This window comes from Epinephelus lanceolatus, chromosome 21 (assembly GCF_041903045.1).
Source record: "Epinephelus lanceolatus isolate andai-2023 chromosome 21, ASM4190304v1, whole genome shotgun sequence".
Classification (NCBI taxonomy): Eukaryota; Metazoa; Chordata; class Actinopteri; order Perciformes; family Serranidae; genus Epinephelus; species Epinephelus lanceolatus.
The window spans coordinates 1,423,035-1,439,202 of NC_135754.1; the positions used below are offsets into that span (position 1 = coordinate 1,423,035).

Sequence of the window (16,168 nt, forward strand, 5' to 3'; positions counted from 1 at the left end):
TTCATTTGGAATACTTGAATTGTTAGATTTAATAGGTGTTCTTATCTATATATATTTTGTCCCTTTTTGTCCCTCTGTCCATCATGTTATATAAATCCCTTTAATGTGGGATTTATATAACATGATGCTGAAATGCTGAATTTTCTTTGTGACTTACGCATTTAGCCTGTCGGCAATATTCTGCCACACCACCTCCCTTGCTTTATTAATTTGCAGTATTGCCTTTTTTCGTAATTATGTCCTTATAGTACTCATACATTTCCATAAAGAGCGTTTGCTCTGCCACAGAAAAAGCCTCCGCTTGCTCCTTTCTTTTGCTTTTTGACATTTTGCAACATTTTCGGCACTCGACTAGTGTGGGCTTTTTATTTTCCCTGGGCTCGTGCATGAGTTGAGGCTTAACAGGTGAGGCTTGAATTAGCGTCAGTTGGAGCCAGCTGATTTCAATTGATGGAACGGGTTGGCGCTAGATTGGGAGTTGGCGTTTAGTCAAACTTCAAGATTACACCTTAGTCTGGATATTCTTAGCTATGTTGATGGAATACCCCCCAGGTCCATTTGTTTTTGAGAGGAAGAGACCTATGTGGATTATTTTGCTGCTGATGAAAACCTCCTGAATGTCTGGATCTTACGTTTTTGGAGAAAAAATATATCCAGGTATTTTCTCCTAAGTGGGCTAAATGTTCAGTTGCAAGCTGATCCACGGCTAAAGGCCCTCTGATCTCACAGACTAATTTAGCGTAGCTTGTGCATCATATAGAGTGATGTCGCAGCTCTGTGTCTTTCTGAGTGTTGATGGAGAAACTGTGAGTGAGTGAGTGAGTCGGGCGGAGCTGTGCGGAGAGATTGAGAGAGGAGAGATGCTTACTGGTATGCGTATGTGACGCAACTTATATCGATATAAACGGTATTGTCTAAATCTATATCTAGCTTCAAAATATATCGATATATTATCAATCAATCAATCAATCAATTTTATTTATAAAGCCCAATATCACAAATCACAGTTTGCCTCACAGGGCTTTACAGCATACGACATCCCTCTGTCCTTATGACCCTCGCAGCGGATAAGGAAAAACTCCCCAAAAAAAAATCGATATACCGCCCAGCCCTATTTTCACCAGTGTAGGAAAATGGGGTCATAAGATGCAGTAGAAACACACGTGCAAAAGTGACCTTTTAGGAGTCTCAACATGGTGGCAAGCTGAACGCACATATTGGCGGACGCTCCCTCTGAGCTAGCGGCTAATCCTGCAGTCAATATCCTGAATACTCATAAATAATTTAGAAAATATCTCATTTGATTCGCTACAACTCCTGTGCTCGAAATGGGAACCAGAAAGCAGAAAAAGGAGACAAACCAGCCTGCTAATTCCACCGACGTGGGCCCTCTTGCCTCTGCTCCTCCAGACATGCTAACAGTGAGCAGTGCAGCTAGCAGCACGGAAACTGATGGGGGAAACATGCTCATGAAAGCTATAACCAACATGAGAGATGAGTTCTCGGCAAACTTTGCAGGGGTCCTAACAGCCATACAAGGTATTAAACATGACTTCAGCGAGTTTTCTAACAGACTCGCAGAGGCTGAACAGCGTATTGGAGACACGGAGGACAATGTTAATGTTGCAAAAGTCAGTCGCTGCGCTCCAGAAGCAGGTAGTTTCTCTCACCACTAAGACTGAAGACCAGGAGAACCGCAGCCGGCGCAATAACCTTCGCCTCATCAACCTGCCGGAGGGAGCAGAAGGACGCAACGCCGCGGCTTTTCTGGAGAGATGGCTTCCCAAGGTACTTGGGGCTGACTCCTTCCCTTACCCGGTCTTCATCGAAGGAGCCCACCGCCTGCAGGGTCGTCAAGATCGCAACATCCCCAGGGCGCTAATAATGCACTTCCTCAACTTCAAAGATAAAGAAAGAGTGACCCGGGCAGCCAGGGCCAATGGAAGAGTGATGTTTAAAGAGCAGGAGGTGAAATTCTTCCAGGATGTTGCCAGGGAGACACACATCAAAAGGAAGCGCTTTGACGAAGTGAAGCAGCAGCTTAAAGCCCTGAACGTCCAGTATGGAATCCTACACCCAGCCCGGCTTCGGGTGACACACGTAGGTCATTCCCAGATTTTTGACAACCCAGAGGATGCTGCGGCATTGACCGACACGACGTGTCACAGACACTGGCATAGATCCTGTAGGTGAGGATAATGAATGGAACATTTGAATGTCTTTTTTCTTTATTTAATTGACTATGTAGGGGATAACACCATGACGGACATGGGGTTACCGAGGTCGAGGATAATAGCGGAAATTCTTGGTTTACTTTTTCTTCCCCTACTTAAGACTTATGGAAATAACGGGACAACAAGAGGAAGCATGGTTTTGTTAAATGCTTTCTTTTCTTTCCTTGAGTATTGTTTTTTTTCTCTTTACGCCGTTTGGTTGGAGCGGCTGATGATGGACATGTGATTGAGTATCGTTACTCTGCTCCTCTCTGTAGGATCAGATCAGCCTTATGTTGTGTTTTCATCTGATTGGGTTCGCGGGGAATGCTGTCAAGTTCTACATGGCAGAAGGGGAGGGATTTTCTCATCTTTTATTGGTGTTCAATTTAATGTCATAGTGTTATTAGACCTTTTATTGTCCTCACTTAAATCATTTCACACGCTTTTTGACTGTGTTTTGGCGACACTCAGTGCAGTGGGCTACTCATTACAAAATATTACTGGTGATAAATAATGGATGGTGACTCAAGTATAAAGATAACTACTTGGAATGTGAGAGGCTTAGGGAAACTATCTAAATTAAAGCAGGTAATGACGAGGCTTAAACATCTTAAATCAATGGTTATATTCTTACAAGAATCTCATTTAATGTTGAGTGATATGTTAAAGGTAAGGAGACGATGGCCAGGCCAAGTTTACTCTGCTTCGTTCTCTACTAATGCTAGGGGAGTCATTACATTAATTCACAGATCTCTCCCCTTTCAAGTTGTGAAAACTTTATCAGACCCTACTGGAAGATATCTGATTTTGCAAGGTTCACTCTAATGAAAATATTACAATGGTTAACTTATACGGACCCAATGATGACTGCCCCAAATTTTTTGAAAATCTATTCCTATTATTAGCCTCACTACCAGGAAAATTACTAATTGGTGGAGATTTCAACTGCACAATCTCTCCTCACCTTGATCGCTCTACTGGCACTGACACAACTCACATACAGAGTAGGAAAACCCTGCAGTATTTTATAAAAGAGCTAAATTTATGTGACCCCTGGAGGAGACTGTTTCCTAATAACAAAGAATACTCTTGTTGTGCAAATGTATCCAAAGGCCATTCACGGATTGATTATTTATTGGTGTCCAATGATGTTTTTCCGAGAATAACAGATTGTGTTTATGACTCCATTGTAATCTCAGATCATGGTCCAGCATCTCTTATATATAGAGACCAAAAACTTGTGTGGGGTGTTCGGAGATGGCGGCTCCACCCTAAATGGCTAAATGATCCCAGCTTTCTGAAATTTGTGGGAACTCAAATAGACTACTTTTTTGACATTAATAAGGATGAGACTTCAGCCTCTGTGAGATGGGAGGCATTTAAGGCTTATATTTGTGGCCAAATAATTAGTTACACCACTTCAATAACTAATAAAACAAATTTAGAAATGCTAACTTTAGACAAGTCAATTAAACAACTTGAGAGGGAGGTAGACAAGACAAATCCTCATACACAGGAATTAGCTACCCTCAGGGCCAAATATAATGCACTTTCTGCCGCTAAGGCAGAAAATTGCTTAATAAGATTAAAACAAACATTTTATGAACAAGGGGAGAAAAGTGGAAAGCTATTAGCTTGGCAAATAAAAAAGCTAGATACAGAAAGAGCCATCAATAGTAGGGATGCACCGAATATTCATTAACCGAATATATTCGGCCGAATATTGCAAAAAAACACACATTCAGTATTCGGTGGAATAAGTTAAAAGCAAGGCCGGATAATAGCGGTGTGTTTTGATAACGCAATCAAACAGCGTGCCCTGACGGGCGGAATAAAATGTCGGCAGTGTGGTGATCTGCCCGTCACGGCACTCGCATTTGCGACTAAAAATAGTTTTGAGCGAGCAAAATAGGCTTAAATCATTCAGCACGCTGTGCGAGCAGCCTACAGATTTCAACCACCAGCAGAAACGAAAGGCGAATCCCATCGGTTGTGGGTTGAACGGGGGTCACAGACACAGACAGTAACGTTAATGTATTCCTGTCAAATACGCCGGCCATCGGCTTACCCGGCGACGGAGAAGTCGGTTCCAATAATATCCTCTTCTTGGCGTCATGACTGCCCAAAAGTACCTGAACGGCCAAGCCAGCCGAACACAGGTATGTGATGTGTCAGAGGAGAAACGAGCCTTTCACATTTCTCTCTTTCTGGCAGTAACGGCCCACAAACCTCACCGCACTTTAGGGACTGTTCATTACTTATGAAGGGACTGTCAGGGGAGGAGGGTGGCTGGTTGATTTTCATTTTATTTATTTATTTATTTTATTTTGACCCCCCCATGTTAATCACTGATTGATGCTGTTTTTGAAGTATGAATAAGTCAATAAGTAATTTATTCCATTGAAATATCATTGATGTATTATAGAAAAGTGATTCATCTTTTCATAAATGACAAAAGGCACATCTGCCTCATTTTCGCCGTGGTATCGTGATACTACTCAGAACCATGATATTTTCATTGGTATCGCACAGTCGGTCCCAATTTTGGTACTGTGACAACACTAATCTGGAGGGGGTTCATCTGCAAAAACTAATGAAAAACTAAACAATGATATTCAGTATTCGGTACTCGGTATTCGGTCAAGCGGTTAATAATATTCGGCTTCGGCCACAAATTTTCATTTCGGTGCATCCCTAATCAATAGCATCCAAACTCCAAGTGGTGATATAATTGTTGATCCTTTAGTGATAAATGATACTTTTGCTGCATACTATCAGACCCTATATGAGTCAGAACTATCAGAACTAACTCCCTTTCTCAACCAACTCCCAGTCCCCACCATATCTGAAGGCGATAAATCCTGGATGGACCGTGCACTCGAAAGTCAGGAAATTTTAGAAGCTATAAAACACATGAAAGGAGGGAAAACAGCAGGTCCTGATGGACTCCCAGTTGATATTTATAAGTTGTTTAAAAATAAATTGATAAGTCCATTGAAGGATATGTATGAAGAATCTTTTCGAAATGGTACTCTGCCCCCCTCACTGAGAAACGCACATATTACTTTGATATTAAAACCAGACAAACCTCCTTCTAAATGTGAATCCTATAGACCTATCTCTCTATTGAACTCAGATACAAAGATAATTGCTAAAGTTTTAGCTTTAAGATTAGAGAAATGCCTCCCATCTCTAATAAATATTGATCAGAATAGATTAATTAAAAACCGCCAGGCATATTATAATATTAGAAGAATATTAAATATAATTTATTAAAAAAAAGAGACACAAGATACATGTATTCTGTCACTAGACTCTGAAAAAGCGTTCGACAGAATCGAATGGCCATATCTATTTGAAGTACTCTCCTGCTTTGGTTTTGGCGTTTACTTTAGGCAGTGGATCAGACTCTTGTACTTAGGACCATGCGCAGAGATTATGACCAATAACATTATTTCCAAACCATTCAATCTTCATCGTGGGACCCGTCAGGGGTGCCCCTTGTCCCCCCTGCTTTTTGTTTTAGCGCTAGAACCCTTTGCCATCTCCATTAGAAATCACCCTGTTATTAAAGGAATTCAAATTGCAGATGCAGAGCATCGCATAGCCTTCTTTGCAGATGATACATTACTTTTTCTGACGAACTTGGAGCAGTCTTTCTCAGCCCTTGCTGAGGTGATTAATAGGTTTGGGAAGTTCTCAGGATACAGAGTTAACAAAACCAAATCCTCTGTTCTCTTCCTCAATGAGCGGGAAAGACTCCATTCCACGGTCCGGCACCCGTTTATGAATGCACCTGAAGGATTCAGGTATCTTGGTATCTTTATTACTCCCACTCTAAACTCATTAATCTCTGCCAATTACAACCCAGTTATTTTAAAAGTGAAGGAATCTCTAAGCAGATGGATCTCACTCCCCTTGTCTGAGATTGGATGTATAAGTGTTTTCAAAATGAATGTCCTTCCCAAATTTCTTTATCTGTTCCAGTCAATCCCACTCCCGCCTCCTCCTAAATTCTTCCAAGACATGAAAAAAAACTCTTGCTAAGTTCATTTGGAAAAATAGGCGCCCAAGACTCTGACTCACACTATTATACCTCCCATTTGACAGAGGAGGCCTAAGGGTACCAAACCTATTATGGTACTATTGGGCAGCCCAGCTTAGAGCTGCCCGTCTGTGGTTCACATCACATCCAGAGTTACCTTGGGTAAAAATTAAAGCATCGTCCACAAGAGGGCTAGGATTAGATTCATATTTATATTCTGACTCTTTTAAGAACTTGAAGAAAAACACACTAAATCCATTTGTTAGAAACACCTTGATAGTATGGCATGAAGCTCGTAATGCTGTAGGTGACGTCCCACCTTTGTCTTGCCTTACACCTATCTGGGGAAACACAGAGTTCAAACCTGGTAAGAATGACTTAGGATTCAAACAATGGTCACACAAAGGGTTTAGAAGGATCATAGACCTTTATAATGGTGATACACTGATGTCCTTTAACCAAATCAAAGATAAATTCAACATTCCACAGTCTCACTTTTTTAAATACCTACAGCTGCAAAGTTTTGTACACTCTAAGTTGAATAATTTATCTAACTGTCCCCCTTTAACAGTGTTAGAACAGTTTGCAACTCAGCATCAGCAAAGCAAAGGCCAGATCTCTACACTTTACAATATATTCTCATCTCATTCTAAAGAGTCATCTGACTCAAAAAGGAGGTCATGGAGTGAGGATTTACATGAATGTGTGCTGGATGGTGAGTGGAGTCAGATATGCTCAAAGGCCCAGAGCCTTTCAAATAACTCTAGGCTTAAATTGATGCAATATAACTGGATAATGAGGACCAGTAAAGCTGAATAAATTTAATCCAGACATTCCAGACACTTGTGTGAAATGTCAAACTCAAAGAGGCACCCTCTTCCATTGCATCTGGGAATGTGAGAAGATGCAAAAATTTTGGAAAGAAGTAATACATATATAATACATATAATTTCCAAACCTATTCCTATCTCTCCTAAATTCTGTATTTTAGGCCTCTACCCTGAAAATCTTTCCTTAAGATCACATGAAATCAAATTGATTAATCTTTGCCTTGTCTTGTCAAAACGGTCTCATTGCCATGTACTGGAAAAATATGTCATGTCCCCGTATTAGTCATTGGCTTAAAGAATTATCATCATGTCTGGCATTAGAGAAGCTGACTTATAGTCTTAAACATAGGCTTGGTGAATTTTATGAAATCTGGGGCCTTTTCTTATGTTTTCTTGGGAAAACAGATCTGCAATATACTCTTGATCTTGTAACTTCCTCCTAACACGTCCTGTGGGTACTCATAACATAGGCACTCTATGTTAATTTGAAAAATTTATTTTATTTTATTTTTTTATGCCATAAATTTATCTGCTTTTAGGTGTATCGCAATAATACTTATATGCCTTGCTCTACACTGGCTCTATAGACCTCTGGGTAGTGTCGCTTTGTTGTCTGTATACATTTTAATGGCATTGCACTATGTATTTAATTTTGTAATTCTATGTATTCTTGTTTCTTTTTATCTTCATTTACTTACTGTTTTTTTCCCTCTCTGTAAACCTTGATAGATGAGATGCTTGGTGGGTGGGTTGGGGGTGGGGTTGTTATAGTTTATATTGTATGTTTTTGTACACTTTGTATACACTTTGAATCAAAATGTCAATAAATATATGTTTGAAAAAAAAAAAGTGACCTTTTAGTTTAGCTTCTGAGGAGAGGTTCTTTGGTTCCAAAGTTTCCTGAACAGTTTCAGAAAGGGCTAAATCATCTATTGTGTTTTGTTTTCTTTCTCTCCTCAGGGTTGTACCCTGTCCCCTCTACCTCCAATCAACATTGCCATCCGTTTCACGTACATTCTCCAGGACTGGCAGCAGCATTCATGGCCACAGCAGCCTCCAGGTAGGCATACACAGAACAGAGGTGAATGTGCTTACACATTAATAACACATCTGGGAGAATCCAAGTGTGATGGGCAATGTTGATATTCTGGCAGGCAGTCACAAATAAATGAATGCATGGGAAATCCTGCTTGATATCAAAGTACAATACAAGTACAACAATACTGTGACCAGTGTTCATTTTGACAGCTATTTTAGATTTAGTCTTAGTTTTGAGGCAAAAATGCTTAGTAGTTTTAGTCACATTCTGTCATTTTTATCCTTTATAGTTTTACGCGGCAAAAAAATCATGACTTTTTAGTCAGCTTTTAGTCATAATGTTTCTATATGTTTTTTGTTTTTTTTGCACACATTTTCCACTAATGACACTTACAGTGTGTGACTGTCAGTTTATGTGCACTAGGTATCAGTAGAGCATGATGACAGACATAGGTGCTGTCTCCTCCATTAGACATTCATTGCTGTAGTTCATTCATGTGTCATGGACTGTTGGCTGCCTCCCTGAATGGGGCTTGTCAGACATAAATATTCAGTGTTTGATGACAGATTGTTGTACATTTTGTTTTGCTCTCTGGCAGACTTTGACACACTCCTTGGAGGTGAGGTGGGAGGAGTGGAGTTTGGGAAGCTTCCATTTGGAGCATGTGAGGAGCCAATCAGGTAAAAATGTTGTAACTTAGATGACAGGACATTCCAAGAACCTGCAGTACACCACCAGCAAAACTGAACTTGCTGTGTTTTCACTGGCCTTTGATTACATTTCAGGTTAGAGATGCACCGATCCAGCTTTTTCAGTTTCGATACTATCAGCCGATTCCCGATACCGATCCAATACCATGGTTGACCTAAAAAGCTATATACTTTTACATGTAGAACAGAAAAGACTAGAGTCATCAGGCATCGATGACTACATAGTTCTTTTCTAAGATAAAATGAAACAAGATATACATAGTTCGCGTCGCAATAGATTTAAAGGGAAAGGATCGCCTCAGGTATAGGTTGCATTTTCCGATACCCCATCCATCTATTTTGATGATATTGGGGCCGATATTCGATCCAGATATCAGATCGGTGCATCCCTATTTCAGGTCTCCACAGTATGTGTAACAAATATGAGAACGTGATGGCATAAAAAGAGACATGTTTGATGTGTTATGTCCTCTTGATGTCAGTAAGATCCTAGCTGGGTTTTGGCATTTTTGTTTGTGTATATTTATGTGTTTTCCTTTTGCTATGTTTACATTAAAATGAATAAATATTGGTCTAAAAAATGTAGAAGAAATTCTTACACAATGAATCTTTTGCAAAACAAAATGAACAATTGTGTCTGTTTTTGGATGTTGTAGTGAGCTTCATCTTGCAACCACTTGGACTCAGCTGACGGAAGGCATAGTTGTGGATAATGATGTCTACAGGTAAGAGTGTTCTAGATTCTCTGTCTGAATCCCACTGTTAACACCCTCTTACATAGATGAATAGGTAGATACTTATTTACCCCAGGGGGTGATATGCATGACACAGCAGCAGTGCATGAGGAATAATGTCAAAACTGATGTCAAACACAAGTACTAACAGGGTGCAAAACCTTTTTTAGGCTGCTAACTAGATTGGACAGCATCCTCTTCTCCATCACAGCCTCTACAGAGTCCAGCTCAGCTCCTCTTCCTGTCAGCAAGCCTTTTTAACCAGCATGTTGAGATTGTCAGCGTCTCTAGCCCTTTTTTTCCATCCTCAGTACACTGCCACATTATAGATAGCACTGCCCACCACTGACTGATAGAGCTTCTGTAGCATCTTGTTGCAGACGTCGAAGCCTCTGAGCTTCCACAGGAAGTACAGATGCATACACTTCAAATTTCCCAGGCCTTCCAAAGGCCTTCCAGAAGCCTGCCAATGTCAAGCCAATTTCCAGCCAAAAACCATCCCCCCCCCCCACCTTTCTCGGGGTGTGCCTAGATTCCACTGTAACACGCCCATTTATTCAATTACAAGGTGTCACCATGAGATGGCGCGTCTCTCACAGAAACAAAGATTTAGAGGTGCAACACATTAGTTATTGAGGAAAACCTAAAATTTTGTTAAAATTGGCCCAGGTCTCCCCTATCTGAAAAATATTGAGTTAGTCTCTCAGAATAATGAGAAACGTTCTGAAAATAACTTAGTGCCTGAAAATAATTACTTAAATCATTTTTAAAAAGTTGCTCATTAAGAGACTTAAATTTTAAAATAACATTAACATTAATTAAGTGACAGAATCATTTTTCGGTTTATAATGTGAAGAATTGTAAAATGTCACTTTTATGAGGTAGTTCAGACATCAATAGTGACAATGTGTTGTTAAATGTTTGCATCAAAAGTTTGTACAGCCCACTCAGTGTGATGATCTGAGTGACTGGGAAACCTATTCACATGGCACACTCACCCATTCAGAAGGAATGAAAAGGTTCATGGCAATGCTAATTATGTGTTTGAGCTCTCTCACCTTCCAAGATAAACAGGACCACATTATGTCGCGTGCAGTGAAAGTACCACGCTCCTTTTCAGTTACACTCTGTGGGCTATGTGCAGTTTGACCTTCGTTGCGGCTGCATGTGAGGATGAAATGGCAGTTTCAGCCTGTGATCTCTCACTGACTGACTGACACCCTCATCGAAGTGACATTTTACAATTCTTCATATTTTAAACTAACGAAATTCGTTAGTTTAGTGACATTTTACAATTCTTCATGAAGATTTGTAAAATGTCACTTTTACGAAGTAGTTCAGACATCGACAGCGACGATGTGTTGTTAAATGTGTGCGTCAAAAGTTCGTAAAGCCTACTCAGTGTGAAATTTGTTAGTTTAAAATATGAAGATTTGTAAAATGTCGCTTCCATGAAGCTGTTCAGACATCAGCGGTAAGGCACACAATAAGTGCACTTATTGTTATGATTTTTGTGACATAGTTTTTTCTTCCAATTATTTCATGTAACTGATCATTTTTTTAAAATAAAAAAACACAATCAATCAATTTTATTTATAAGCCCAATATCACAAATCACAATTTGCCTCACAGGGCTTTACAGCATACGACATCCCTCTGTCCTTTGGACCCTCACAGCGGATAAGGAAAAAACTCCCCCAAAAAAAACCCTTTAACGGGGAAAAAAATGGTAGAAACCTCAGGAAGAGCAACTGAGGAGGGATCCCTCTTCCAGGACAGACAGACGAGCAATAGATGTCGTACAGAACAGATCAACATAATAAATTAACAGTAATTCATATGACGCAATAAGACAGAAAGAGAGACAGAGACAGAGAGAGATGCAGGATAGACTGTAATGACAGCAGCTTACAACAACATTAATGAAAGTAATAAAATTATAATTATAATTACGGCTATTGTGGTACAATAAGTTGAAAGTATATATTAATATATGATAGTATACATATGTGCCAATAATCATGTGTATAATAACAGTAGAAATATGACTAATGATAACAGCAGCAGGAGGCATCAGGCAGGACCACGGCAGCAGCACAACCACACACGTCACACTATCCAGGCACTGCTGTGATATAAGTTAACCTGCAAGACAGAAAGACAGAGCCTGACCATTTAGAGCTTTATAAGTTAACAGTAGGATTTTAAATTCAATTCCGGATTTTACAGGGAGCCAGTGCAGAGAAGCTAAAACGGGAGAAATATGATCTCATAAACACAAGAATACTTTTGTATTTATTTTATTCAAACACAGTGTGAACCAGATGACAATGACATGCTTTTATTAAGCCAACATTTCCACTTTCCACTCTGTCCTTCTCTGTTAGTCTCCCAAAAGACCTCTATGGCTCAGACAAGCTCCTCCTTTGTGCCTGGTTTTGCATTCTTGTGGATGAAGTCTTTCATCATGTGCCAAACAAGCTTGATGGGATTCAGATCCGGTGACTCTGGCGGAGTTTTCACCCATTCCCATCGACGCAATAGTAGCAGCAGAAGTGGTATGCTTAGGATCATTGTCGTGGAAGAAGCGATGATCCGCCCCAAAATGTCCTCTGATGTATGGCGCTGCAACACCTTTGATGATACTGTTCTCAAATAGTGTCTGTCCATGATTCCCTCAATGATGACCATAGGTCCTGGTCCATGTCGTGAAATCATCCCCAGACATGGAGCTTTAAGGGATGTTTGGGTGTAGGTTTGGCAACAAAGTGATCCTTTCTTTTGAAACTAAGCCTAGTATTGCAGAGCTGCTGTTGTCTCATCCGTAAACAGCACATCATCCCACCTCTCCCCAGACTCCATCCACTGCGACGCTTGTCTTAGCCTTGCTTCTTTGTTGCAATCTTTTATCATTGGAGAGAAGCAAGTCTTTCCATACATCCAACCAAGCAATCTGCGGGCTCTGCGTATGGCAGTCAGGCTCAGGGAAACACCAAAATCAGCTTCAATTTTCTGCTTTAAATCTTGGGCGGTCAAGTCATCATTAGCCTTTGTCTCATCATCAGTGGCAGCCAGGATATTACTGTGGGAGTCAAGAGAAGAATCATTAGTAAATTATCTTTTTTTAATGTACAAACAGGAATGCATTTTATAGTTTACGCCACGGAATAGAATGTTAATCCTTTACTAATATACTCACTTGTGCAGTTTAATCAAACGTGAGTGGCCGGGCTGTCTCTCCTTGAAGTGATATCGCACTTTTCTTGGAGTAACTTTGATGCCCATGTCTGCAAAATGTTGCTGAATCACCTGTGTCGATTTTCCACTTGCTCACATTTGATGAATCTGCTGGGACCTCTCTTTGTTGATGCGCGTCATCTTTGCTGAATGTGGCTATCTTACCAGCGACGCGGTTTTGTTCTTGCTGTACTATCGCTCGATTCCCAGCCATATTTCTTTAATTTTCTTGCAATTCTCTTGAATAACAAAATGCTGAATCATAATATTTATGACCTATGATATGGTAGCCTGATAATCATTAAATATGCTCTGTGTGGGAAGCTCTCTCCCAAGATTACACTAATGAGAGGCGCAGTAAACTGCTTCAGCTTCCACACTCACTGCTCCTCCTGGTGGATAGACAGACCATTGCAACTGGTTTCTACAAATTAAACTTAGGTGCGTTACCAGTCGGCCCCGTATTCTCTATGTCATTGTGGGGGATCTCATTAGAGCTACGAGCCCAGCCAGGTGACGACAGGGACCTGTCATGGATCGGTCACGACTTTGCCACGGGCCAAACAGGATATTTGAAGTGGCTGCACCTGTAGAGTCGGTTCTGGCCCTTCTTGTAAAGAACTCCTCTGTCCCCAGCCCACTCTAGCTTGTTGTTCAGGTGTACTCTGAGGTATTTATATGATTGACCCAGCTAAGCATCCTTCTCCTGGATGATCAGAGGAGGCTTAAGCCTAGTTCACATTACACGATTTTCACCGCGATTTTGACGTTGCAGAGGATCTTGAGAGCCACCTTGGGTTGGAGGTGAGTTGGCAGATAGTCTGCCACGACGAGTCCTCATGTGTGAACAAGCCTACGAGCAAGTCCGCGACTGGGACTGGATATCTGGCATGCTAGAAAACTGGAGAAGTGTGTCACGACTGACAAAGAGAATCAGCCAATGAAAGGCGGGATATGTCCCACGTCAGCATGGTTGGAAGAAATGTGAGGAGGACAAGCCGCAGGGTTACCAGGTCTGCTTATTAGCTGCGACTTTGGGCTTGTTTTTTTGTAAAGACACTTACAAATATTGGTAGTCATGGGTTGCGTTTTTTTTGGGGCTTGTTTCTAAAGTGGAGTTGCTTATTTGGGCTTGCTTTCTAAACGTTGCCTTTCTCCATATATCCGTCGCTTCTTCTGGGCTTGTTTCCATAGTCCTGGTTGCTTGTTTCTCTCCCAAGATCTGGCAACATTGACAAGCCGGCAAGCAACAACAACAATTCAGTTCAATTCAAATAATTTATTTGTTTAAGAAGGGACAGTGTACATCAATGAACATTCCTTTTAAAGAAAAAAAAAATGTAGATGTAGATGCAAATTGCAGCCAAGAGGTGATTTACATTGGTAGTCCACTCGGCCAGATGTTTGTCAGCATAGTTCCTAAAAAAATAATGAAAAATCAATACAGTACACATAAAATATGCAATTACAATATAAAATACATTAAAACACATAACAATCTTATCGTCACAGTATATAGTCACAATGGCGGCGTCCACAGGATCACAGGGAGTGCGTTGTGTTTGGACCCAGGCCCTGGAGGCCTATCTGATTCAACACTGGGAAGAATATCCATGCCTTTACGATGTGTCGTGCGAGACTCCCGATGACAGAAACACACGTCGCCAGGTATCAACACTCAAAAGATTACGATAGTCTCTGCGACGCAAAATCAGGGTGAAAATCATGTAATGTGAACTAGCCTTTAGTCCTTCCACAATCAGCTTCTTTGTTTTGCTAATGTTCAGCTGCCAAGGGTTCAGTCTGTTCTTCCAGTCTAGGCTGAAACAACATTGTCCACACAGAACTTGATGCTTCCTGTGATGCAGTGTGTGAGCCCCGCAATGTCTGCACAACATGGTTCAGTCAGCATTTCCCAGTTCATGGCCTCATAACAGCCCCTCAACATCACACATGTCTCTGACAGCCATCTCCTGACTGTCCAGGTGGTCACAGGTTGGGGTGTATGAAGGTAGATTTGTGTCTTTATTATTCAATCAAAAAAAAGTTGCTTCAATCAAAAAATATATTTTCAATCAAAAAAAACTTCACTTCAATCAAAAAAAAAAAAACATTTTCAAACAAAGAAAAATAGTGTTTGAATACAAAAAAATATTTGAGGCCCAAAAAATTGCATTTGAACACTTTTGTTTTCTTTGCTTGAAAAGTTTTGTTTTGATTGAAGTGAGTTATTATTTGATTGAAAATATTTTTTTTGATTGAAGTCATCTTTTTTGTGTTTGGGCCATATTATGGGTAGGACATTTGTGTCATTATTATTCAATCCAAAAAAAAATCACTTCAATCAAAAGAAATATTTTCAACCAAAAAAAACATATAAAAAATATATTTTCAATAAAAGAAAAAAAGTGTTTGAATGCAAAAGAAGTATTTGAGACCCAAAAAATTCATTTGAACGCGTTTTTTCTTTGATTGAAAACATTTTTTTTTCGGTTGAATTTTTTTTTTCTTTGATTGAAGTGAAAAAAGTTTTGGAGTCTTTGGAGTTTTTTTGTTTTTTTTAATTGAATCATTTTGACACAAATATCCCGCAGTGGGCGGATGCTTCCCCATTGGTCAGACATGTTTGAGTGACAAGTGTCTACACCAATGACGTTTGAAATAGGAATCTCTTTCTGGAACAAGCAAGTCGCCATTTGCAAGGTACAGTATGCAGTGACAATCTGTCTTCCATCCTATTGATAGCATATCACCCTATTACAACAAACGTAAAAAGACTTTGCCACTGAAAAACAATTTGTGCTAATTAACAGCTGTCTTTATTTTCAACTTCAGTATGAGGATCGTTTGTTTTTTCCCCCAGCAACTGACCATTGCTGCATGAATAAAACAATTTGCGTTAATTTACAGCTGTTTTTGTTTATAGATTTTTTTGTTGTTGGACGATTTAGGTGTGGAAAACCGTTATTCTAAAATTTGAAAAATAATAATAATAATGATAGTTGTAATCCATATGAATTACAGCTATTATTATGACTTCGACTCCACATTTTGTTCAAGTTTTTTTCATATATGAATCTGACTCAAACAGCAGAGCGGAAAAAAAGACATAACTGTTTAAAAACATGTAAAATTACTGCGTGCAGGTCGCAGACTATCCGCTCTGCTGTCGGAGTCACAGATGCATACGTACCTACAGGATTGTCTAACTAATAAATAGACACCTGACTCATGAGTTTTACAACAGAGGCTGTAGTGTGGTGATAATACGCATGGACTCCGAACCAGGGGAGCCAGTGGGGGTGACTTTTTTTCCCTGGTAATCGCAGTAACATCGACATTTCTGTCGAGATAACC

General features: G+C 40.1%; 1 protein-coding gene across 3 annotated transcripts in view; it reads left to right on the forward strand.

Annotated features, from left to right (window-relative positions):
- rab3gap1 (RAB3 GTPase activating protein subunit 1) overlaps positions 1–16,168 on the forward strand; it is a 123,731-nt gene that overhangs the window by 24,307 nt on the left and 83,256 nt on the right. For all 3 annotated transcript variants that reach the window (XM_033611608.2, XM_033611609.2, XM_078163410.1), the window contains exons 8-10: positions 8,052–8,151; positions 8,729–8,810; positions 9,497–9,565. In XM_033611608.2, the coding sequence (XP_033467499.2) occupies positions 8,052–8,151; positions 8,729–8,810; positions 9,497–9,565 (251 nt within the window). The remainder of the gene's footprint in view (positions 1–8,051; positions 8,152–8,728; positions 8,811–9,496; positions 9,566–16,168) is intronic.